This window comes from Eptesicus fuscus, chromosome 9 (assembly GCF_027574615.1).
Source record: "Eptesicus fuscus isolate TK198812 chromosome 9, DD_ASM_mEF_20220401, whole genome shotgun sequence".
Classification (NCBI taxonomy): domain Eukaryota; kingdom Metazoa; phylum Chordata; class Mammalia; order Chiroptera; family Vespertilionidae; genus Eptesicus; species Eptesicus fuscus.
The window spans coordinates 47770761-47796401 of NC_072481.1; the positions used below are offsets into that span (position 1 = coordinate 47770761).

General features: G+C 41.7%; 1 protein-coding gene across 2 annotated transcripts in view; it reads left to right on the forward strand.

The window, feature by feature from the left end:
• Positions 1-1669: 1669 nt before the first annotated feature.
• IL12RB2 (interleukin 12 receptor subunit beta 2) overlaps positions 1670-25641 on the forward strand; it is a 60453-nt gene continuing 36481 nt past the window's right edge. For both annotated transcript variants that reach the window (XM_054721148.1, XM_054721149.1), the window contains exons 1-7: positions 1670-1745; positions 3278-3565; positions 6598-6712; positions 7626-7810; positions 9050-9192; positions 10355-10505; positions 17331-17410. In XM_054721148.1, the coding sequence (XP_054577123.1) occupies positions 1670-1745; positions 3278-3565; positions 6598-6712; positions 7626-7810; positions 9050-9192; positions 10355-10505; positions 17331-17410 (1038 nt within the window). The remainder of the gene's footprint in view (positions 1746-3277; positions 3566-6597; positions 6713-7625; positions 7811-9049; positions 9193-10354; positions 10506-17330; positions 17411-25641) is intronic.

The following is a 25641-nucleotide window of genomic DNA, read 5'->3' on the forward strand; positions in this document are numbered from 1 at the left end:
GGTAGTCAGCTATGTGAAAATGACGTAGAAAGGGGCAGGATGGAGTAGAGAGATACTTTAAGGGGCTACTTCAGTCATCTCTGGGAGAGATGACAGTGGTTGGTTGGGATTAGAGTGAGGATGGTAGAAAAGGAGAGAAGGGAATGATCTGTGATATACTTTGGAGGTAAAATTGATAAGACTTAGTAATGGTTTGGATGTAGGGGATGAAAAAGAGAATAGAATCAAGGATAATATCTAGGTTTTTGAGCAACTTAAGGGATAAAAATGTTATTCACTGAGATAGGAAAGGCTGGGGGAAGAACCAGTTTGGAGAAGGGAGCATGTTAATATTGAGCAGTCTGCTGGACGTCCAGGAAGTGATTGCAAGGAGACAGACATGTGAGACTGGAGCTCAGGGAGACTTCAAGTTGAAGATATGCATCTGAGAGTCGTTAGCATACAGATGATATCTAGAGCCAGGCCATCAGATGCGATCTCCCGGGAGAACGGGAGAACGTAGAAATGGAGGAAAAATAATGCATTGGGTGAGCTGAGATCTTCCAAGGATTAAATGTCAGGAGGAGACGGAATTGCAACCAGCAAAGGCTATTGAAAAGATAGTGATATTGTTTGGGACTACCCTGTGTGTGACTAGGCTAGAGGTGGAGGAGTTAAAGGAGCAAGTAGGCAGTAAGGAAGCCCACTAGGGCCAGACTGTTGTGTCTAGCACTTAACACTGTGGCTGGCACATGAAAGGTAGCCATCCCTGAATGGAGAAGTGAGTTTTTCTGAGGCTCTCTAGCATGTTCTGGCCCATTTCTAGGTGTGGGGATAAGAAGTGAATATTTGGATTGGCTGTTTCCCAGTGGACTGACATCAGGGAACCTTCCATCTTACTTTATGAAGGCCCACTTTTAATAGAATTTAGAGAATTTGCTAATGACTAGTAGAGGCATTCCTTAGATTTAAATTTGGAAAGAATCAGAAATCACCAGCTTGCATTTTCCAAACCATTCAAGATGAAAATACTCGGTAAAATAGTAAGTAATATATGAACAAGCAAACACACAAGTAAAATTGAACTTTTATAGAAAACCCCAACAACCCTCTTTAGAACCTGTGGACTTTTTTCCTACTGTCAAAGAGATCAGTCTTTTACAAAGTTCCAGGCTGTGTGTGGGGGAGGAATGGGGTGGGGGGGGGGCGGCGGCAGGGCGAGAAGGTAGGTTATGAGCTACTTTTAATCTCTTACTTACTAGGTCAGAAATTCTCATTAGCCTTGGAATTTCACACTACTGTGTTTGACTATGATGACGCACATGTTTGGAAGGAAAAAAAAAAATGTGTAGGATTGAGGCTTAGGAAGTTAAATGACTTGCCAATAGTCTCAAAGTATTTAAACCCAAAAGCCATGTCTCTTCTCCCACCCTTTGCTGACCCCAAGAAACTTAAATGATGTGGAGGTTAGAGATGACTAAGATTTTTCAATTTACTAGTTTTAAGATACACTTCATTATTTAAAAAATAACAAGCAAAATCTTAACAATATGGGTAGAGAAAATTAAAGGGGCATTTTAAGCCCTTCTAAATGATGTTGGTTCTGGTATTTTTTAAATGTGTTTAACATGAATGAATCTGTCTTCTTTTACAGGAAAAATATAGAGGTGCATTCCAGAGGTGACAGTTCATGGCACATATAGTTAGAGCATGCTATTTGGCACTCATTTCTGTCATCATGTCGCTGTTGGTTAAAGCAACAATAGGTAAGAGATTTCTGTAATCTATCTGTGGAAGGATTTGTGGTTTAAATTCTCAGTTACAGATGAAAAACATGCATTTGTGGTAAATGTTCTGGTAGTTGGACTTTTGTGGTCAATTGCCCATCTAAGTGGATAATCTGGTTCTATGTATGTAACTAAATAAATTTTATTTAATTTATACTAATCATTAAGAGTTCACTGATAACATTTCCTCTTGAAAATGGCTAGGTAGCCAAGCTCAGCATCTTGAATGAATGTTTTACATTATAATGTATTCTAAGAGGGTATTTAAGTTTGAAGTCAGCTATTTTTTAAAAGCGGTGGCTGGCATTTTCTTTGCTTCTTTCTATTGGGAGCTTATTTTTTACTTTCTGGACTATTAGGATCAAAGAAGATCAAACAAGCAGAAAACAAACATAACTAAGATAAGAGAAAGAGATGTCATTTTAGTTCTGAAAATAAAATTGAGAACTTTTTATTTTAAAAGAATTTTCAGTACTTCCTTTATTTGCTTTAAATAACATGTTTTTTACATCAATTTCTATTTATGGCAGTTGATCCAAGAAATCTTACAATTACCTCCCCCCCCCCCCGCAAAAAAAAAAAAAAAAAAAAAAAGACTTTCAGTGAAGATTTTTATATCACATATAAAAATTCAGAGTGAATCTATAATTCTGAGTGGGTTTTTTTTTAAATTGGCAATTACTAAGTACCACCAAAAACTGTTAATTCTGAATAGTTGTCATATTTATTTATACAAAAACTTCAATAATAAGAATGACCTGTCTTTTTAAATAAGAGTTTAATGTGGTAACTGGCATATAGTGAATAATATGGAGAACTCTCTTTTTTCATATTAGCCGTATTGGGTAATGGTTCATCTAGCCCAAGGTCTTCCATCTTGAAGGAATATCAAAATATGGCATGGTAAGACCTAATTTCCATCTGTTGCCAACTACAAACACACCAGAGCCCCTGAATATTTTCTGTTATAATATAATGTTATAGATTACACATACGTTATTAGTATACTACTAATATAGTAAAAGAGGGAACTATTCCAAAATCTGTCCCTAAGTTTTTGTAATAGCCTTTTAAAATTGTCTCTCTTTGGAATGAGTATTTAAGTAAGCTTCATAAATCATAAATGGGGATGGAAACAAATGTGATTTATTCTGGGAAGTACTTTTTAGTAGTCTGGTGAATAATTTACATACAGAGAGATTGGCTTTTCCTGGAACTGTGTTCTTGAATGTTCTTCCAACCCTTTTTTCTCACCACTTTCCTATTTATAGTTCTGGTTATAATATTACTGTTTTGCGAGGAATGCATGTTTTATTTCAGTTAGACTTTAATATGGTGGCCTTCTGTTCTCATTGTGCATCACCAATACAGCCAGAGCAATGGTGGTTATTTATATTTCCAGGATTTGATGGAGTTCATTTTGCCCTGCATTTGGGGAATGAATGAACCCTCCATTTTGGAATGGGTTGCTTATATGCCAACGTGAGTATTGCTTTTGTGTCTCACAGCAGATGTGTGCAAGAGAGGAGATGTGACTGTGGAGCCTTCCCGCGTCCTTCCACTTGGATCTGCTGTCAATATTTCATGCTCATTAAAGCCCAAGCAAGGCTGCTCTCCGTATTCCAATGTTAACAGGTTAAGCCTCTACAAGTTTCACCAAAAAATAAAGTCCCAGCATGGCCACTCCCTCAGTTCGCAGGTCTCAGATCTTCCTCTGGGCACCACAGTGTTTGTCTGCAAACTGGCCTGCAGCAGTAGTGAGGAGATCCATATATGTGGGGCAGAGATCTCAGTTGGTGGTGAGCATTCCATTCTCAATTCCTAAAAATTGGAGATCGTTTGGTATTTGTCATGTGTTAAGCAGAAAGCCCAGTATAGGTCCATGTCCTTTCTTCTCCCACCATGTGGATATAGTTTATCTTGATAGTAACATGAGCACCTCAATGTGGGAAGTCCAGAAATCTATGAAATTGGGGTCTCATTTTGTAAGGCTCTATTTCCTCCCTCTCTTCTTCCCTCTCTCCTTCCCTCTCCTCCGTCTGCTTTTTGTCCATTAACAGCATTTACCTGTTGGCCTTGGATGCCAATGGCAGGAAAATGGATCTCTGCAATCTTCATGCCTTCTTGACTTTGAGAATTTGTTCAAAACTATAACCTCCTAAAAAGAAGAAAGAGATGTCTCTTTTGGACTTACACAGCCCAGGCTGCCTACCCAAGGCTGAACACTTCTCCCCTCTCTAACCTTATATACAAAAAAATAGTTCTTCCATCCATAGTCACTCCTGGCCACTGATACTTATACTTAGCAGAGGTTAAAAGAAAACTATCATTATACTTATCTTTTCTTGGGTTTTCTTGAAAACTGCCTAGGGCAAACCTGACATGCTAACACTCCCTAGGAGGAGGAGAGTTGTATAGTTCCAGGGAAGCAAGAGTAAGGGAGCCAGGAAAGTAGCGAAGCAAACACAAGGTGGTTAAGTTACTGCGCTGGTCACAGAGGCATCAGAAAGTACAGCTGGTTGCTTGGTCACTAGGAACATCCCTAGAAAGAACATATGGAAATGCAATGACAGGAGAAAGAGAGAAGAATTGAACTGTCTGCCTTTGGTCAAAGCATCAGCTGCCCCTTACAGCTGGCTTACACTGCTGGCCCCTCCAGGCAGCTGCTGGGAATAAGAGCTAAGATGTCAGAGTTGGCATCTGTAGCATGAGCCACAGTGCACAGAGTGAGCCAGCAGAAGACCTGCCTGCAGCTTGCAGCCTGCAGCCTTAAAGGCCCAGCCAGGCAAACCAGTGAGCATACATGGGTCCTGTGGTTCGTGTGCCCCTGTGGTTCCAGGGAAGGTCCAGAATAACAGGTGAGAGGCATGAAGAGAGGAGGAGCAATTGCTACAGCAGGCTGACCAAATGCAAGGACAGGGTCCCTGTCATAAAAACAGTGATTTAGAACTCAATAAGGCTCTTTCCTGGAAAGGTGAAGCCTCTTCTCTGTGACCTATAAGGATATGGTTGGTGCCAGCCAGTCTTCCCGGAGGGTCACCACAAGCATTGAGCAGAACACCAAGCAGTGGCCAAACAAATCACTGGGGGACAAGAGACATAAACTAGGTCCAGTACTCCTCTTTCAGTTCAGAGTCTCCTGTCCACACCCTTATGGATCATGTACTCTCAGCTCTGACAGCCTGTGGCGTCATAAGAGGAGCATGGGCTTTGAATTCCAACCCTGCCACTAGCAACGCACCCTTCGACAATTTCAATTCTCTGAGCCTCAGTTTCTCCCTCTGCATTATGGAGATGCTAACACCTACCTCCTAAGATGGTTTCAGTGATTAGATGACACCTTGTATGCAAAGTGCTTCATCTGGTACCAGACACATAGGAGGTACAGAGGTCATGAGTGCGGAGATTGCACATCTGTCCAGTGTTACTCTCTTCTTTCCCTTAAGAGAAAGCATGAGCATTGGTTATAGACAAAAGGAAAAATTTTCTAAAAAACACCAGTGGTCCCCACCTCCCTTGTCTTCAGAACTCCTGAATTTTTCACCCAGGTAATTTGCCATCTTTCCAGACTGACATTGCATATTTGTATTAGACATTCCCAGCTCTGTGATGTCCACAGTGCTGCTACGTTTTTTGTTTGTTTGTTTGTTTGTTTTCTGGTAGCCTAACAATAGCCTCGGAAGTCGTATCCTTGCTAGATATCCTTAGCCATTTTGTTCCATTTCCTGTCTTTGCTCAGATAAATTGGAGTGCTGCAACTCCTTTTCATGTTTTACTTTTCCATCCACGGTATGCGTTTGTGACGGTCTGCACCAGCAGCGGACCTGGGGAGGTGGGGAGGAGATCTGTCAGGTGCAGCTCAGTTGGGTGGTGCTGCCTGCCTACCGGAATGTTGCTTGTGCAACGTGCTCAAGTCGTAACCACACCATGAAATGGCTGCTCTTTGAGCAGGTTTAGCACCTTTGAGGTCAAGGACTGACTGGAAGCAACACCTTTTTCTGAACATGGCTAGTCATTCCAGGAAAAGACACAATGAACGTTGGTTTCACCCAGTGTAGTAAGAGTAATCCTACCTAGTGAGAGAGTACGCAGCCTAGCCCATGGAAACTACTCAGTGTCTATTTAAATGATTAATTTATAAATGTCCGTAAAGTATGGACTCCAAGTGAAGCTGCAGAAATTAGATTTAGATGGTACAGCTCTGACGGGCATGAGTAGGGCCAATGGATAGAAATGTCTTGGCAGTACATTTCAGGTCAATGGAGAAAAAGAGCCCCCGATTTTTAAAGATTTATAATATGAAGTGGACTTTATTCTGGAAAGGTAAACTCATCATCACTGGGGCCATGGAGGTAGCATTGGGTATTCAGCTGCCAGGGAGAATAGTAAAATATGGTGGTGAAAGGCTTGGACATGAGTCAGCCACACCTAGGCTGGAGCCCTGCTTCTGCCACTTCATAGATTTGGAATCTTTGGCAAGATACTTACCCTCCAGGTCTTAGTTTCCTCTTCAATCAAGTGAGGATAAGAACAGTATGTACCTAATGTAGCTGCTGTGACGTCCACTGGAGAAAAGCCGCACGTAAAACACTTAGCACAGGACTTGGCATATAGTAAGTGTTTGACCATAGTCACTGTTATTGTTAGTAGAAGAAATCCATGCCTCGGAGGCAAATTTGAACTTGATGGGATCTAAAATAGCTACCAGCTTGTCTGGGTATGGGACAGAGAGAGGAAGTATTGTTATCTTGTGGACAAATAATAACAATGTGACTGAATTATCACTTTGTGTGGCATTTCAAATATGTGGCTTTGCTCTTTATTTTTAAAGTTGTTCCAGAACAGCCTCAAAACTTATCATGTACACAGAAGGGAGAACGCGGGACTGTGGCCTGCACCTGGGACAGAGGACGAGACACCCACCTACCTACTGCGTATACTTTACAGTGAGTGAGAGGCTGTTCTTGCAGGGTTTTGTGGGTCTCTGTATGACATTTAGAAGTATCTAATAGTTCTAGTTTAACGGGTGAGAAGAAGCAATAGACAGCTCTAGATCATTAGATGTTTTTAAAAATAATGCTAGCGTTCATAAATTAAAACTGGTTCATTCATCGAAAGTGTGGGAACTGATGCATGGGTCTGAGGTCTAACTCAGAGTTCTCTTCAGGGCATCCGAGGCCAATTTTTTGCACGTTCTTCCCTGCTCTAGGAGGGTTAAACTGGCTGCATTATATCACTTTTCTTGCAGACGCTTGTGGTCATGATATATAAATAGACTCTTCCTTGGGGAGCTTTCCATCAGCCTGGTAGAGTTCCTTTTCGAAGCACCTTTGTCTGACCTGCACGAGCGTCCACAGAGAGAGTCTGGGAGTTTCTGTTTCTTGAAGTTGATTCCATAATCCCATCCAAAGATCCCGCTGGGTTGCACTGTGCCTAAGTGAGCAGCAGATGGGGAAAGGAAGTGGGCCCCAGGGTTCTGGTCTGTACTAGAAACTGGCACTTCTGTGCAGTAAATGCCAAGGTGGACCATGAATCCTTTGGATCTGACCTAAGGAGCCAAGACGTCAGACAGGGTTTGGGGAATTCAGGCAGTGCAGGGATGCTTACTCATCTCTATGAATGTCCAAAAAATAAAAATAAAAATAAAATCTCAGTCCTACCAAAGAAAGGGAGAGGGGGAAGTATGGTCCTATTTATGACCATAGAATACAAATATTCCCATAGTGTACCCTCTAGTAATAAGACTGACCCTAAAAATATGTCTAGAATTTTAAGTTTTGAACGTTTTGTTCTTTTGTATTAAAAGGGGGAAATAGCACATAAAATATCCTGCTAAACACAGATGTCTTTTATTCACAGGTTAAATGGACCAAAAAATGTAACTTGGCAGAAGACGTGTAATGATTATTACTGTGACCATTTGGACCTTGGAATCAACCTAACCCTGGAATCACCTGAATCCAGTTACACAGCCAGGGTTACTGCTATCAGTGATCTTGGAAATGCTTCTTCATTTCCATCCACATTCACATTCTTGGACATAGGTACATTTTATTTCACTTTTGGTAGGTGTCATACGTTGGCACATGAACATTATTTTAAAAATCACTTGAATGCCCTATATGTGATTGTTTCAAAAGAGGTAGTGGTTGATGGAAAGTGACCAACAAGCATAGGCATAGGATAAACATTACTTTGATGCAGGTAAAAGGGTGCATGACCCTAGAGCTATATAGAGATGGTTGTAAAAATTCAACATTATTCTCCATATTGGACAAACAGGAGCCCTTGGCTTCAAATCCCACGAAGGCACCAGCTGCCAATAATACTATCTGTCTGAGAGAGGGTCCTGTGAGGTTATCTCAAGAAGCTCAGTGTAGGCCATTCTTGGTAGAGATGTCTTTTTACCCCCATGGCTACTCCACTCTTCTGAGTTAGGCTACATGTAGGCCTGCTGGTCTGGAGCAGCTGGTGCAAACTATAAATAAAATGTATCAAGGTTTACATGCCCCTAGCTCTGTGAATACTTACCTCTGCTCCTCTCAGCCTGGTTGCTGGAATGAGCCATTCCCAGCACATTTCTGAGCAAATATAATTGGCCCAGATGAATCAAAGACCAGTCCCAGGCATTCCCAAATTCTGCCCATCCCAGGTAGGACTGGGTTTCTGGCCTGCCTGAAGTCCCAGCCTCACACTATGTGTTTCTCTTCTCTCTTCCCACAGCACCTCTTTGCATACACACTGCTAACTATAAGTCTGAACATAGGCATTTAGTATGCATTTTCCTATCACACTTCTCCTCATCTACTTTGCGTCTCTTTACATAGGCATCTCTAAGCCACCTTCTTCCCTCTTATTCTTTTCTTCTGCTCCCCTGTTCCTATGTCCCCTTCTTGTGACTTTTCTACCAACATTTCTTCTCTTCCTGAGGGGATCACCTCTAGCCACCTCTAACTCAGCATTGGAACTCTCAGATTTGGCACATCAGGTTTTTTTAAAAATCATTGAATTAAATGGAATCAACACTATCATTGCTGTCGGTGGTAGTTTATTTGGTAAAAATGAGGGTACATTAAGAGGAATTGTTTTAAGGATTTAGAAGTGAATCAGACTTTTTCTTCTTTCTAAAAGCCAGGGACTTCTCCCTTGTTTGTTTCACCAGATTGGGTGGTCATGCGTCTTAGAGATGAATTTTGTTCAACTCTTGATAGCTCATGTTAATACATAAGACAGTTTCTGATTGTGGAGCCTGAATCACACCTTTTTTTTATCCTGGTTACCAGTGAGGCCTCTTCCTGCATGGGACATCAGAATCAAATGTGCAAATGATTCTGTGAGCAGATGTACTCTTCAGTGGAGAGATGAGGGGATGGTGCTGCTTAATCGACTCAGATATCGGCCCAGTAACAGCAGGTCCTGGAATATGGTAATGGTCTTTAGAGTGAAGGAGGAAAACAGGGAGGGGTCCTTGATATTATTGCACAGACCTCTGTCTTTTCCTACCAGCAAAATATGTAGTTTAAGAATATTTGCCCAAAAGTATATACTTGAGTTATACCAGAAAGCCAGATATACTTCTGTTTATGAAGAAATATCTTGAATTCTGATCACTGATTTTTTAAGTTGCAAGCTTCTGTAGACCAGTATTAATTTTCTATATTTTGTGTCTAGTAAAGGACTCATTTCTCCTTGTTGTTTTTTTTTTACCCCTGCCCCATTATTACTTTTTAGTAATTTTTTAACATATTGGAAACAGAAATATTAGGGACTGTCCATAGAAGTTTATGTGGAATTTAATATTCTAAAGATAAAGCCCCACACTTTGATATATTAGGCATTGATTTTTTTACAATAAAAAGTATAGGATTATAATTTCTTCCAGTATTTTTTAAAACTATAATGTCTTTTTTTAAAATATATTTTTATTGATTTCAGAGAGAGATAGAAACATTAATGATGAGAGGGAATCATTGATTGGCTGCCTCCTTCATCCCCCTACTGGGGATCGAGCCCACAACCCAGCATGTGCCCTTGACAGGAATCGAACCCAGGACCCTTCAGTCTGCAGGCTGACACTCTATCCACTGAGCCAAACCAGATAGGGCTAATCTATGTCTTATAATGACAAAGGATCAGTTTCATATACAGCTGATATTCAAGAGATGTATAGTAATTAAATATCTTAAATATTTTTATATAAAGTTTTCTATTTGAACCCAGTTTTGTGTCTTTATAAGTATTAAAATATGCATCACATTCTAATTGTGATCAAATGTAGAAACTTTTCCAAGGCCTTTATGAAAATTGGTAGTTTTCAACTTATACTTCCTTTTCAGCTAGTTTTAGGAATCCCCTTGGGACTTATGTAGATAGGTTCTTAATCTCAGGAGATTTTTTTTTTTCTAAGACAGTATTATTTCAGTGTATTAAGTAACCCAGCCATTGATATTTCTTCTCATTGAATGACAGATCTAAAAAAAAAAAAAAAAAAAAAAAGAGTTACCTGGTCTAGTTTTTTACCTTTTTCTTAAAATTCTTTAAATTAATAGAGTATTAATATGCACCTTAAAAATCTTGTCTGTTTGAAGGTTAATACTACAAATGCCAAAGGAAGACATGATTTGTTGGATCTGAAACCATTCACAGATTATGAATTTCAGGTTTCCTCTAAGCTACATCTTTATAAAGGCAGTTGGAGCGACTGGAGTGAATCATTGAGAATGCAAACACCCGAAGAAGGTATGTGTCAAAAAAAAAAAAAAAGCAGAATGGAGGCAGGCGTGGGGGAGAAAGGATGGAGGGAAAGAAGAAGATGCAATGATTTCCTTGGAATAGAATCACTAAAGTACTGATACTGAGTCAAAGAGTATGATTGCATTAATTAACAAGTTAATTTTCATAGGAACTTAAGTTCTGAAGCTGTCAGAGAGATTGCTAGGAAATATTGCTAGGAAATATTTATTAGGGAAGTCCTACTCCTGTTTGGCACATGTCATGTTGATGACAAGCTTAAGCTTTGGTTATAACTTCTTATTTTTTTAAATATATTTTTATTGATTTCAGAGAGGAAGGGGGAGAAAGAGAGAGAGATAGAAACATCAGTGATGAGAAAGAATCATTGATGGGCTACCTCCTGCACGCCCCCCAATGGGGACGGAGCCCGCAACCCGGGCATGTGCCCTTGACCAGAATCGAACCTGGGACCCATCAGTCCCCAGGCCGATGCTCTATCCACTGAGCCAAACCAGCTAGGGCATAACTTCTTATTTTTATTGCACTTACTATTTTTTTACTTAGTATCTCAGTAATTCTCTCTCTTAAATTACAAAGCTAAACCAGTAATTAATTGCATTCTTTCATAGTTAAACCTTGATTCAGTTTACTTTTTGCATTCTATGAAAATTAATCACAGAGCCACTAAAAGCTTGAAAGAAGGAAGATTCTGGAGACATAATATTTTAAAGTAAAATTTAACATCCAACAATCTTTCTCCTTCAAATACTGCAGCATTGCACTTCTTCAAGGCTTTGACTCACTGCTCAGATGAGTGCCAGCAGACTGTCCATAGCTATGAAGAGGATATCAAATGTATTTTTCAGTCTTATGGGCTTTTATTTTTGGCAATCATTGGGAAGATAATTTTACTGAAGTATAATAAAATATTTTTATTAGAGCAAAAATGCTTCTATGAACGTTATTCCAGTAATTAACCAATCTTGGGAAACAAAAGAAATAGCCATCTGAATATTAGTATTCAAAAGCTCTCAATTAGTTATATAGCATAGACTTTTCATAATTTGTGTAAATTTGGCTCAGGAAAAATTAGCACATAATACATTGCTTTATTATCTTGAGGTTTTATAATATTAATACTTATTTGTGAAACTTATGGATCTGTGTGCATATGAACTAACCTTGTGATTAAGTTACATTCATTTTCTGTGAGCTAGTAATGGCTTTTGGTAATTGATGACACTTATCAATGATTTTTCAATGATATTCAAGCTCCTAAAGGACCTATTAATAAAACATAATCCCTGAGATAATTGTCTATTCTTCCCCTATTCTTGTATGAATCGCATTTCTCTATTTAAAAAAAAAATGTTTAAAAATGAAATCATTCAACAAATCATAATTTATTTCCTCTCATTTCATAATAAAAATATCGTAAATTAACGTTGAGCCAATTGCTGTCTGCTTAAATGCTTGCCATTTTCATAATCCAGAGCTTATTCTTATTATCCTTGTATTAAACATAGTCAAAGTAATGAATTTTTTAAAAGCACTTCATGGATTTGATTTTATTTATACACAGTACAGATAAAATTCTTGAAAATGAAGTTCAAGGTAGTAAATATTTGTTATATCACATTAGGCTAAACTATAAACAAGGGAAACTCTGGACTTGTGAATTTTTACCTTCGATAATGACCTGTTTAGAGATGTCAAAAGGGTTTTCTTTTAAGTGTTTATCTGTTGAATTAAAAACTCTTCAAGGTAGGACAGTAGTAACTTTCTCATGTCTTATAAAATAAACCACTATCATAACAATGAGTGCAGCAACTTGTTATGGTTAAGAATTTGTGGATGGTTGTGAATTGAACCAAAAAAGCTGGCTCTTTCAGAGTAATTGCAGGCATTCATAAAGAGAGAAACCCATACTCTGAGATATACCACGGTTACCGAGCTCTGCTGGCTTCCTTTCAATGTCTAAATCTCCCTTTTTGGTGTTTGATCTTTCTGTGGATTGTTGTAGGATTTCTTTTCTCTTACTCTAAGCTGCATGGTTTTCACCTTTTACCACTATTTCTGTCATCAGTTTCTTTATGAAACACCAACTGATGTAAACCTAAAAGGTGTGAAATTTTTTTTAACACGCCTTCCTTTTAACCCTTTAAATATAGACTCATATGCTAACTTGACATTTAAAAAAATTACTAGTAAGCTTTTTTTTTTTTTTTAAGTCACTCTAAAACCAAATAATCCTTTGCTACCAAAACTGAGAGCAAAATGTCTCCTGGTGGATTGGGTACAGTTATTTATATCAGCAGGAAATGAGGTTGTTATTTACTCCGTATGGCCTTTTCCTATGCCATTAACTTTAACTCCAGCAATGGTCCTCCATAAGAAACACTTTTCAAATGACCACTACGTAAGGGCTAGGAGGAAAGAAACCATTTTCTGTGTTTAGGACAGTCCCACAATCAATATCCATCAAAGGCAGGCTTGATACTGGGAATCGAGCTACCATATTTTGCTTCTAGTGGGGAAACACTTTGAGTTTGGGCTGCCTGGGGTCCAGACAGGCCTGAGAATAATACACTCAAGTGCCGGGGAACGTGATCCCTCTCCACTCAGAGCACACAGGAGGAATTTTATGTCATTTTCATGTCACTGAAAAGGATTTTTTTAAAATTTGTTTTCAACCATTTAAAAATATAAAAACCAATATTATTAGTTCACAGGCTGTACAAAACAGGGAATGTGCCAGATTTGGTCCATGGGCCATAGTTTGCTGAGTCCTAATCTAGCTAAACTTGAAAGTTTCATACTTGTGCCTTCTTGCTCGAGGCTTGAGGAAATGAGAATGAATGGCTTTTTACCTTCTAAAGGGACTTAACGTGCAAACATTTTCATTAGAAAGAAAATGTGTTGTTGTTGTTTTTTTGAGAACCAATGCAGTCCCTACCCTTTGGTCTTCTTTTGGTCTCCTGTAAGCCCAGCATGTACCCTGGAAGAAGTGAATGCAGGCACAGCAGATGATAACATCTGAAGGCAAGAACCTATCACGGAGAACTTGTTTAATCAAGTAGGCGCTTGTACGTTCTATTTGAATTGAATTGTTTGAAACTAAATTTTAGATAAATGTAGCACAGCCTAAAGAGTGGACATCATGGAACCAAGGCAGTGAGTGACTTATCTCTCTTGCCCTGCTTAGAGCATGACTTGGACCAAAAAAATTTTTGTGCATTTCACTTAGTCCACTACCTGAAAGTTGAGATATGTCTTTTCTATATGGACTGTTTGTCAAATTCTCTAATTCCACTGTTCTTGGAGATCTTTATTCTTCAATTCACTGCCTGCTAAAACCTCTGTGGTGGGATGGCTTTCCACCCGATTCAGTTGCTATTGTCCCCAGCCCTGCACTACCTTGGCTTCAGATATAGATGCTGAGCTGAGAGAAGCAATGGCTTGGCTCTGATTTGGTTGCCACACAGACAGTTTCATAGAACCCTAGAATCCTGGGATTTGAGAGTTGAAAAAATCTTTGAGGTCATTTAAGTCATTTAGGCCAATCTCTTGCTTAGTTTAGGGTTGTTTTTTTTTATATTGGTGACTCTAGTTAACCCTACTATTTTCCCCTTTATATTGGAGGTAGTTTTATCTCAGGAAAGCTGATGTCCATTTCACAATATTTGTATATTTAATCATTTGTACCCATTTGTTGTTTTTTTAAGATTAATCTAATAATTATTTAACAATCATTTGTTCATTTGTTTATTGATCGATTTGATTGATTGATTTCAGAGAGGAAGGAAGAGGGAGAGAGAGCTAGAAACATCAAAGATGAGAGAGAATCATTGATCGGCTGCCTCCTGCACACCCCCCACTGGGGATCGAGCCTGCAACCTGGGCAGGTGCCCTGACCGGCAGTCGAACTCGGGACCCTTCACTCCACAGGCCGACGCTCTAGCCACTGAGCCAAAGCAGCCAGGGCTGTACCCATTTGTTTTGAAATCACTTTGACATATGGGCCTTTGACTTTCCTCTTCCCACCTGCCTATGATAGCTTTAATCTGTCTTTTGCTAGATGACACTGTGGTTAGAATTTTAAGTGATTTTGTGAAAGTTGACTATCAGAGATTCTCTTTAATATTAGCCCTTACATTGCATGAAACAGCAGTGGTTTGACACCCTTGGTCATGAAATTCTACACTTTGAAATTCATACAGGTTCAACTAATGATTTATCTTCCATAGTGACTTACACTGCAGGTGGCCACCATTAAAATTTCAGTTTCACTTGCAATTTCTCCTTTGAAGAGACTATGATTCTAGAATTTGGGTTTTGGCTCTGTAATAATATGGTAGGTTGTAGATCTTTAATGAGGCGATGAGTTTTCCTTTAAATTTCTTACCAATATGTAATTAACTGAAGACATTTAGTGCTTCGGTACAAGTCAGCTGGCTTTGACACTGAGCACACCCAAGTGTCCATATCCTGATTATGTGTCAATGTCCAGATTACCTGATTTGTGAAGTGTTTATATCTTTGCTCCACATAATGAGCTGTAATAAAAGAGCAGGGTCTTTGGGGACCTAGGCTCAGATCTCAATTTTGTCATTTACCAGCTCTATGTCTTTCATAAATCGTTTAACCTTTGTCAGTTGTAAAATATGAGTAATCATAGGCACCCCCTGCAATGTGTGGGATTAAGTAAGATAATGTGTATAAAGTGTCCAAATATTACCTGGCACATAGTAATTTAATACATGTCAGGTTCCCTTTTCTTCTGTTGCCTGTTCATTTTTCTCTTTGTCCATCTGGACTAGCAGGAAAAAAGTCCTGGCTTGATTCCTGGGTTACTCTTCATAACCCTAAAGGATTGAGAGTTTCAGGATGTCTTATGTATGTATTTCTTACTGCTAAGTCCTCACTGGTGGAAAGAGGGGGGAAAGAAAAGAAGCGAGCCCTAACTGGTTTGGCTCAGTGGATAGAGCGTCAGCCTTTGGACTCAAGGGTCCCTGGTTCGATTCCAGTCAAGGACATGCACCTTGGTTGCGGGCACAGTAGGTAGTGTGCAGGAGGCAGCTGATCGATGTTTCTCTCTCATCGATGTTTTCTAACTCTCTATCTCTCTCCCTTCCTCTCTGTAAAAAATCCTTCCTCTCTGTAAAAAAAAATCAATAAAATATATTTTTTTTAAAAAGAAAAGAAAAGAAGTGAATGTTTAGAAAAAAAATAAAAACAGAAAGAAAAGAGGGCAAGAGAGGCAGGAAGAGGAAGTGACAAAGGAAGAGAATAAAACATGAAAGAGGGGCACCCACTGGTGTGGAAGTGTTGTAGAGAAATCATAAGCCTTCTCAGAACCAGGCAACTGCATGGTGCAGAGTGAAGACCCCAGGCTCTGAAATTAAACAGACCTGTGTGCAAAGCCCGGCTTCTCTGATGATTAGTTCTGGGACCTTGAACAACTCCTTTACCTCTCAGCGCTTCAGTTTTCAAATGAAGAAAACGTCAGCTAAGTTTTATGAGTGTTTACCATGTATCAGCACTCTTCTGTGCATTGAAATTCTCCAACAGACCATGTGGCGTGCAGAATTATGATCCTCACTTGCCAGATGAGGAAACTGGCTTAAGGACATAGTTAACATTTGTTCAAGGTCACAGAGCTGGGATTTGCCCATAGATGTTCTGGCTCTGGAGCTCACACTTTAACCGCTGCCCTGAAGCTACCCACATCGCGGTGGTAAGGAGGACGTGAGGTGCAGCTGTGGATGGGCCCACCCAGGATCTGTCCATAGTATGTGCTGGTGCATGTGCTCCCGTCCTTTCTCTCTTTCTCTTCTCTCCCTGGCTGCTTGTCTTCTGTTATCCAGATGGAAGTTAGTTTTCTGGAAATTTCCTTCTGGTTAAAAGGAACCTGCTACTCCAGAAGGAACCCTATTGTAGACTCACCTCAAATACATTCTACGTGTCACTGTTAAACAAGTGAGGTTGGCCCACTTACACAGACACACACACACACACACACACACACACACACACACACCCTCCCACTCTAACACATAGGAGTTGATTATTTCATTTCTTTTCAAGCATGTTTGATTAACTTTCTTATATTAAAATAGGTCATATTTGATCATTGTCTTAAAGATTGGTGGATATTTCTTCTATCAGTGCAGCCTGTGTTTTAGCATCAAGTAGATAATATTGCCTGCTTTGTTCATTCATCATGTAACAAAGAGTTATTGGGAGCCTATTATATTCTAACTATGGTGCTAGATAGGAGAAATATTAAGATGCATGAGATAGGCCTTCCTTTCAAGTAGATCATTGTCTAATAGTCATAAAACCAATTAATTTTACTATAGCATTAGGTCAGGAATGGAGATTAACACAAAATTTATTATTTGTATTTTGTACTTTTACAGGATCAAAAAATGTGTTCCTTATGATTTCTGTCTTTGGTTTTGTTTTTGTTGTTGTTGTTGTTTTTGACTGATAATTCCTTATGCATTCCAATAAAAAAGAAATAACCACACATGTTTCGAGTTATTTTATTAATATATGTTTTAAGAGTAAGTTATGAATCTAATTTCCTCTGCATCATTTTATTTTATTTTAGCTTTTAAGGTAATTGTGAGCTTTCTATGGCCAAAGATATACATGCTCATTGTTTAACAAAAAAAGAAGAAAAATACTGGGGCACAAGAAAATTGAAAGTATCTTATAATCCTACTCTCCCAGAATCATTTATGAAATAACCCATTGACTTTTAAAGGTTTTTTAATGTATGTATATTTATATATATGAAAATATGTTCTTTCCCCTTCAAATCAGAGCCTACGGGGACATTAGATGTCTGGTACATCAGACAGAACACTGACTACAGTAGACAACAGATTTCTCTTTTCTGGAAGGTAAGTTTTCAATGTCAACTTAAAATTCATGAGAATTGCATATTTGTGTTTTTTTGTTTTATTTTGTTCTTATTGAGCTATAAGTAACATATAAAGAGGATTCTGTATTTGAACAGTATGTTTCAGGATGGAAAATGGCCCTTTTTCACACAGTGAGGCTTCAGAGACTTGGTTGGTGCTCATTATCTCAGCCGTTTCTTCATGACACTCGCCTCAGAGTCATTTACTTCTGCCAGATAGGGGTGAGAGCTCTGACTCCACACAATCGCATCTTTTCCTCATCCACTTCCCCATCTTTTCCTCGTCAAGGTCCCTTCCATCCCTACGTATGCCCACCCTCGGACCCCACTACATCATCTCTTCTGACTCTTGCCCCCTCTATCACCCTTCTCTCCTACATACAGTGTGCCCAGCAGTGACCAGGCCACCGGACTTATGCGCTTTTGGGGAAATTAAAAACTGGAAATCTGTGGGTGTGGATATTTAGGAATATATTTTCTACTAGAGGCCTGGTGCATGAAATTCGTGCACAGAGGAGGGTTGTCCCTCAGCCCAGCCTGTACCCTCTCCAATCTGGGACCCCTCAAAGGATGTCCGACTGCCCGTTTAGGCCCGATCCCTGGGATCGGGCCTAAATGGGCATTCGGACATCCCTCTCACAATCCAGTACTGCTGGCTCCCAACTGCTTGCCTGCCTGCCTGCCTTCCTGATTGCCCTTAACCGCTTCTGCCTGCCAGCCTGATCACCCCCTAACCACTCTGTTGCCAGCCTGTTTGCCCCCAACTTCCCTCCTCTGCTGGCCTGGTCACCCCTAAACTGCCCTCTCCTGCAGGGCTGATCACCTCCAACTGCCCTTCCTTGCAGGCCTGGTCCCTCTCAACTGCCCTCCCTTGCAGGCCGGATGCCTCCCAACTGCCCTCTCCTGCTGGCCATCTTATGGTGGCCATCTTGTGTCCACATGGGGGCAGGATCTTTGACCACATGGGGGCAGCTATATTGTGTGTTGCAGTATTGATCAATATGCATATTACTCTTTTATTAGATAGGATAGAGGCCTGGAACAGGGGTGGGGGCCAGCTGGTTTGCCCTGAAGGGTGTTCCGGATGGGGGTTCCCTTGGGGTGTGGGGCGGCCTGAGTGAGGGGCCTGTGGTGGTTTGCAGGCCAGCCACGCCCCCAGGCAACCCAAGCGGAGGCCCTGGTATCTGGAATTTATTTTCCTTCTACAATTGAAACTTTGTAGCCTGGAGCGGAGCCAAGCCTAGGGCTCCCTCCGATGCTGGCAGCCATTTGTGTTGGGGTTATACTTGAAACTTTGTTGCCTTAAGTGGGTGGGCCTGGCCAGGGTGTGCAGAAAGCTTTGCTTCCCCTGTTGCCGGTGGCAACCCTGGCCTGCTCTCTCAAGCTCCATTCTGCCGCCATTTGTTTGAATTTGTTTACCTTCTATAATTGAAACTTTGTAGCTTGAGTGGAGGCTTAGGCCTGCAACGGCTGGCAGAAAGCTTGGCTTCCTTTGTTACCTAGAAAACCTTGCTCTCTGTGGCTGTAGCCATCTTGGTTTGGGTTAATTTGCATACTCGCTCTGATTGGATGGTGGGCGTGGCTTGTGGGTGTGTCAGAGGTATGGTCAATTTGCATATTTGTCTATTATTAGATAGGATGGTCATTGAAAAGGGAGAGGGAAAGCTGCCCTACCTCAGGAATACAAATAATACTGAAAAATAATAGGAACGGGAAGGGAAAGCAGATCTTCCTCAGGAATAGTAGTAGAATAGCAGGACGTAGGGTAACCTTCCGGAAGACAATGTGGCTAATGTTATTACAGGATGTCAAAGTTTCACAGGGTGCTGAAAGCCGGCACTGTCGCTTCATTTAGTCCTTACCCAAACCCTGTGAGGTAGGTACTAGGCATCCCCACTTGACAAATATAAAAACAGGGTTTGCCCTAACCGGTTTGGCTCAGTGGATAGAGCGTCGGCCTGCGGACTGAGGGATCCCAGCTTCGATTCCGGTCAAGGGCATGTACCTTGGTTGCGGGCACATCCCCAGTAGGGGGTGTGCAGGAGGCAGCTGACCGGTGTTTCTCTCTCATTGATGTTTCTAACTCTCTTTCCCTCTCCCTTCCTCTCTGTAAAAAAATCAATAAAATATATTTTAAAAACAAAACAAAAAAAACTGGGGGTCAGAGAGAGGAAGTCCTTCCTAAAGTCACCCAGCTTACTGAGTGCAGAGCTTGGATTGAAACTTGATCCAGAACTCTTTCCGCTACATCCTTTGTTGAAAGAAAATGCTCTTTGAATTGAGCTACTAATTAGCATGCTCATAATAAGAGCTGTTCAGGTGCACCGTACTCTTCCTTTTTTCCCAAAACCTCCTCCAGATAAGGGTAAATAAACAGTTTGGAATTGTAAAGCTGGTGAGCACAAAACCAGAAAGGATCAGAGTAAGGAATAAAAAGTCCTCTGGTGGAATTAGCATGATCGATTTGGATAGTTGCAATCTTCTTCAGATTTAAGGAATGAGCCAGGCAATCAATAAGCTCTTTATCCCTCTTTTCCTTCCTCTCTCTCTCTCTCTGTATCACACACACACACACTCACACAAAATGTCTGGTCGAAGAGGGGACTACTATAAATAGCATGGTGAGTCATAGTCAAGCTCTTAATTTCGAAACTAAAACCAAAGCTTAAAATTTATTTTAAAAAAATGTATTTTTTATTGATTTTTTTACAGAGAGTTAGAAACATCGATGAGAGAGAAACATCAATCAGTTGCCTCCTGCACACCCCCTACTGGGGATGTGCCCGCAACCAAGGTACATGCCCTTGACCGGAATTGAACCTGGGACCCTTTAGTCAGCAAGCCGACGCTCTATCCACTGAGCCAAACCGGTTAGGGTAGCTAAAAATTTATTTTAAAATAAAGCCATTTGTACTAGCAAGACAATTCTCCAAGCAAGACATTTAGAGCAGTCATATCTGTGCCTATGATAGGAGAACCCAGCTGAATTCTTGGCTCCTGGTTTTCATTTTCACAAGTAAATGACTGGTTAAACCCAAAATTCCTCCTCCCATAAAGATTTCTCCTCCCAAAAGGTCTTCAACATACATATGCAAATTCTTCTCTGCTTCTCATTCTGATCTTGCCCCAATCCTCACAAAGTATAGGTTATAAAATGAGGTTTTGGAATTCAAAGGGACTTTAATCCTCTTCCAGTCCACCCTTCCTCTCATGAACATTGCTCCCGTATTAGCCAGGACAGACAGATGTCTCTGCTGGGTCCTCCTGAGACAGGGAGCATTCCACTCTGTCTGCAGTCCCTGCCAGGATGGGCATTTCCTGTTGTTAGAAAATCTTCCTGTAGGTGGGGCCAGAATTGTAGATGCTTGGACTGGAGCTGGCTGGAATAAGAAATCAAAAATGCAAATACTGGGAGCTTCTGGAACTTGACTGTGGTCATGACAGGGAACCTGCAAAGCCTTCAGTGACCGTCCAGCCTCAGAGGCTCCTGGGAAAGTTGGGTCTAGTCCTCAGTCTTGTAGGGCCATTCCTGGGCTAAGTCCTTTCCGGCTAAATCCTTTAGTGCCAAGTCCTGGGCAGCTTCCAGGGCCCCAAATAGGCCACTCACCCGAGGGTGGGAATAAAGCACTGGCCGGAGTCACCAAAGTGAGCAGGCCTGCTTTGGACCATAGAACCACCAAGTCCCAGACTCTGGCGCCAAAGGGAATTTAGCCAGCACGCAGTCCCACCACCTGTTTTACAAATGTGGGAACAGCCTTAGCCGGCTTGGCTCAGTGGCTAGAGCATTGGCCTGCACACGGAAGCGTCCCGGGTTCGATTCTGGTCAAGGGCACGTACCTCGGTTGCAGGCTCCTCCTTGGCCCAGGCCCTGTTTCTCTCACATCAGTGTTTCTCTGTCTTTCCCTCTCTCTTCCACTCTCTCTAAAATCAATGGAAAAATAATCTTCGGGTGAGGATAAACACACACACCACAACACACACACACACACACACACACACACAACAAACAAAAAACGGGGCGGGGGGAGGGGGTTGGAAATGCGGGAACAGCTCTAGGGAGGTGAAATGATTTCCAATGAGAGGGCCTGACCCTTCTGTCTGGACCACTCCTGTCCCCCTCGTCCTCCCGGGGATTCCTCATGCGCACCCAGGCTGGCTTGAGAATTGACCAGGTGGCGCTGAAACACAGGGGACTCAGACGAGAAAGAAACGCTGCCACCAGACCAGGTGCTTTGTGGTGGGGCCCCAATTAGACTTCACTGGGGAAAGGAAGCACAGACATGCAGGTGGTGGGTTGGGTTTTTTTTAAACTGTGATTAATACTGGGAAACCCAATGAGGGGACACCCCACCATGGCGGCGGGGAAATTTCGGATGTTGGGACCAAAGGAAGCCCCAAGTAAAACCCCATTAGTCTGTGAACAAAGCGAGAGCAAGTTTCTCTTGCAGCTGGGGAAATGTGAGGTGACCTTTCATTTTTGCAGGATGTTTACATTAGAGGAGAACAGCCAGGTGCTGAATGGGCACAGTCTCTGTGAGTGTGGGTGTGCATGTATGTGAGCGTGAGTATAGGCGGGTGTGTATGTGAGTGATGCGGGTGCATGTGTGTTATATACATGTGTGAGTACAAAGGGTATGTGTGAATGCGTGTGTGAGTGCGTGTGAGTGATATGTGTGAGGGATATGAGTGAGTGGGGATGTAGGCATGGAGTTGTCTGTATGAGTATGTGTGTAAGTGCATGTATGTGAAGGTCTTAATCCATTTTGCTGTACCAAAATACCATAGACTGTGTGGCTTATGACAACATCAATCTATGTCTCGAAGTTCTGGAGTCTGGAAGTCGAAGATCTGGGTGCTAGCATGGTCGGGTGAAGGGTGTCCTCTGGGTTGCAGATTTTCTGTTGTGTCCCCACATAGTAGAAGGGGCTAGGGAGCTCTGTGGGGTTCTCTTTTATAAAATCACTAGAGGCCCAGTGCATGAAAATTCATGCACTGAAGGCGGGGGGTCCCTCAGCCCGGCCTGCCCCCTCTCATAGTCCTGGAGCTCTCAGGGGTGGGAGGTGACCTGGTGATCAGGGGAAGGCAATGCCCCATCACACCTCTGCTGCTGCCACTGCCAGCAGCGCAAGTCTCGGCCGGCCCTGGTTACCTGAGCCTCGGGCAGCCCTGGGTGGCTGGGCAGCCGCCATCCAAGGCTTGCCTGTGCTTTGGGCCAGCCCTGGGTGGCTGGGGGGCTGAGGAGACTGGGGGACTCTGGAGGCAGGGCTGAGGGGACTGGGTGCCACAATCTTGTGGCTGTGGGCACCGCCATCTTTGAGGGTGGGGCAATCAATAGCATATTCCCTCCTTATTGGCTGTGGGCGCCGCCATCTTTGCAACGGTGTGAGGGTCAATTAGCATATTCCCTCTTTATTAGATAGGATTAATCCTATTCATGAGGGCTCTATCTTCATGACATAATCACCCTCCCAGAGGCCCCACCTCCTGACACTGTCACCTTGGCATTAGGGTCCCAATCTTGGGGACACACAAACATTTAGACTATAGCAGTGAATAAGTGTGAGTGTGTGGGAGGTGTGCATGTGGGTCTGAGTGTGGGTGTGAATGTGTGTGAATATCATCTATGTCTGTATGAATGTGAGTGTGTGTGTGAGAGTGAAGGAGACCTTTGCTTTGTTGTTCTGGTTCCCACATAATTACTTATTTTCCAAGCCCTTGGTTTCTCCTGAAAACTGCATTTCTTCAAAAATATCCTGTACTATTTTTTGCCATAGTTATTTTTAAGAGAAAAAATATTTTCTCCATTGAAGCCAAAAAGTACCACCTAATCCATGGAATGCAATAAAAATACCTGGTATTGTTAAAACAAATGTAATAACATTTAGAAACTGTTTCTCTGTCATGAACAACCTGTTTTGTGTGAGAGGCCTTCACAGGAGGCTCTTAGCAATCCTGTCCCTCAGAGTCCCTCTGTCTCTGTGCACAGTTTCATACTGTTTCCTTTGCTTAGATTAAGCATTTCAGTCTGTGAGTCCAATACACTGTCCTCCAAGTTAATACAACATGTATCCTTTAAGAAGAAAAATCACCCTTTTAAAAAACTTTTATTTATTAAATTGGACTGACATTGGTCAACATGAACATTTAAATCACCTTGAATATACGTAGATAAGGATATGGATATAGATATAGATATGGATATGGATATGGATATGGATGTGGATGTGGATCTATATATGGATATGGATGTGGATATGGATATGGTTATGGATATGGATATAGATAGATACATGTGTAGATACAGCTATAGATACATGTGTAGATATAGATAAGAGATAGAGGTATAGAGATACAGGTAGGTAACATATGAAAAGATGATGGACAAAGCCACATTAACCTTTGTAGTTTCCTCTGTTACTTTCTTCAGAGACCTCTCACTATCTTGATCATAACAAATTAGAATCTTTCTGAAATTATGAGGCCTGATTTATTTATTTTTATAAATATATTTTTATTGATTTCAGAGAGGAAGGGAGAGTGAGAGAGATAGGAACATCAATGCTGAGAGAGAATCGTTGATCGGCTGCCTCCTGCACGCCCCCCACTGGGGATCAAGCCCGCAATCTGGGAATGTGCCCTGACTGGGAATTGAACCATGACCTCCTGGTTCATAGGTAACCGCTCAACCAGAGGTTTGTTGTAAATCCCCAGAGAAGACTGGCCGCCAGGAGCCTGAGGGCTTATATAATTATAGGATGTATGCAATCTCAGAATCAATATTTAAATACAAAAGGCACCAGACAGGAAGATTTCAGTAGTTTGTCACAAAATTCAATTCTGTCTCTTTCCTTTCCCCAATCCTGTCCCATAGAAGGCTGGCACAGCATTTCAGAAGACTGTTTAGGTTTCTTTCTTTCTTTCTTTCTTTCTTTCTTTCTTTCTTTCTTTCTTTCTTCCTTCCTTCCTTCCTTCCTTCCTTCCTTCCTTCCTTCCTTCCTTCCTTCCTTCCTTTCTTCCTTCCTTTCTTTCTTTCTTTTTCTTTTTTTTTCAAGGCAAATATCTTTACGCCTGCAGGAGGGTGCGCCTGCATACGGTCTGGGAGCACACGCACACTGAGCAGGCAGTAGCTCCACTTTTTAATCCTGACGCACATGACCTGTCCCTCACCCTTGACTGGAGCTCAGGTGCACAATCTCTCACGATTGGCTAATTTAAAGGGAGGGGTTGACCTTTGCTGTTTCAAGATGGCGGCCCCTAGAGGAGCTGCAAGCCTGCGGCCAAGATGGAGGCTGCCTGAACTGTTCTTTGACAGAAAAGATGACTTGTTTATTCTCACAATTCCCCCCTTTTCTTTATTTAAACTCTTTTCTTCAAACTCGGCTGACATTCATTGACTTTCATGCTCTGCAGTGTCTCGGAGGAGTCTGATTTGCTGTTTGGTCCATGTGGTTTCAGTTAACCTTTGAATAATACATGGGAGGATGTAACATCCCATCACTGTAGCTCCTAATTACAGGGGTGAACATGGACACTATCGCTCCCTTCCACTTTCCAAACCGTAGCTCTAGTGAATGGGAGAAGGGAACCCCGATCCCAGGTTCCAGCTCACTCATCACTAAAGCTGCCTTAGGGCCTCAGTGACTGTCCGTCTGACCGTGTTGTCAGGGGTGAATGTACAGCACTGGCCCCCAACATTATACATATTCCTCCTCCTTCTGCCAGAATCCTATCCAAGGCCAACCTGATTGCTTTCCCTGGCTTTCTAATCATGCGTATTATACCAGCTGTAAAGTAGGGATTTTTTGTTGGGTAGCAGAATGGCGTCAATGACAAAAATAAGAGAGTAGGTAGCAGAGAATTAACAGAAAATAGAAAACTGAGGTGGAAAGGGGAGTTAAAATTTCACTCTTATGTAAGTTCCCATTATTTTGCTGTTTTTCTAGCTGCAAAACAGGATAGAAATTATGTGGGGGTAACTACCGTGAGGTGTGACTGGGAATTAAATCGGTTCAGTGTAGCACAACTGGGCAGTGTCTGCCAAGTGCCAGCTGGCACCACAGTGGAGAAGAGCTCATCCTCTCGCCCGGCCAGCGTGCTCAGTGGTTGGGTGCCGTCCTGTGCACCAAAAGGCTGCCCATTTGATTCCTGGTCAGAGCACATGCCGAGGTGCAGGCTTGATCCCTGGTAGGGGGCATGCAGGAGGCAGCTAAT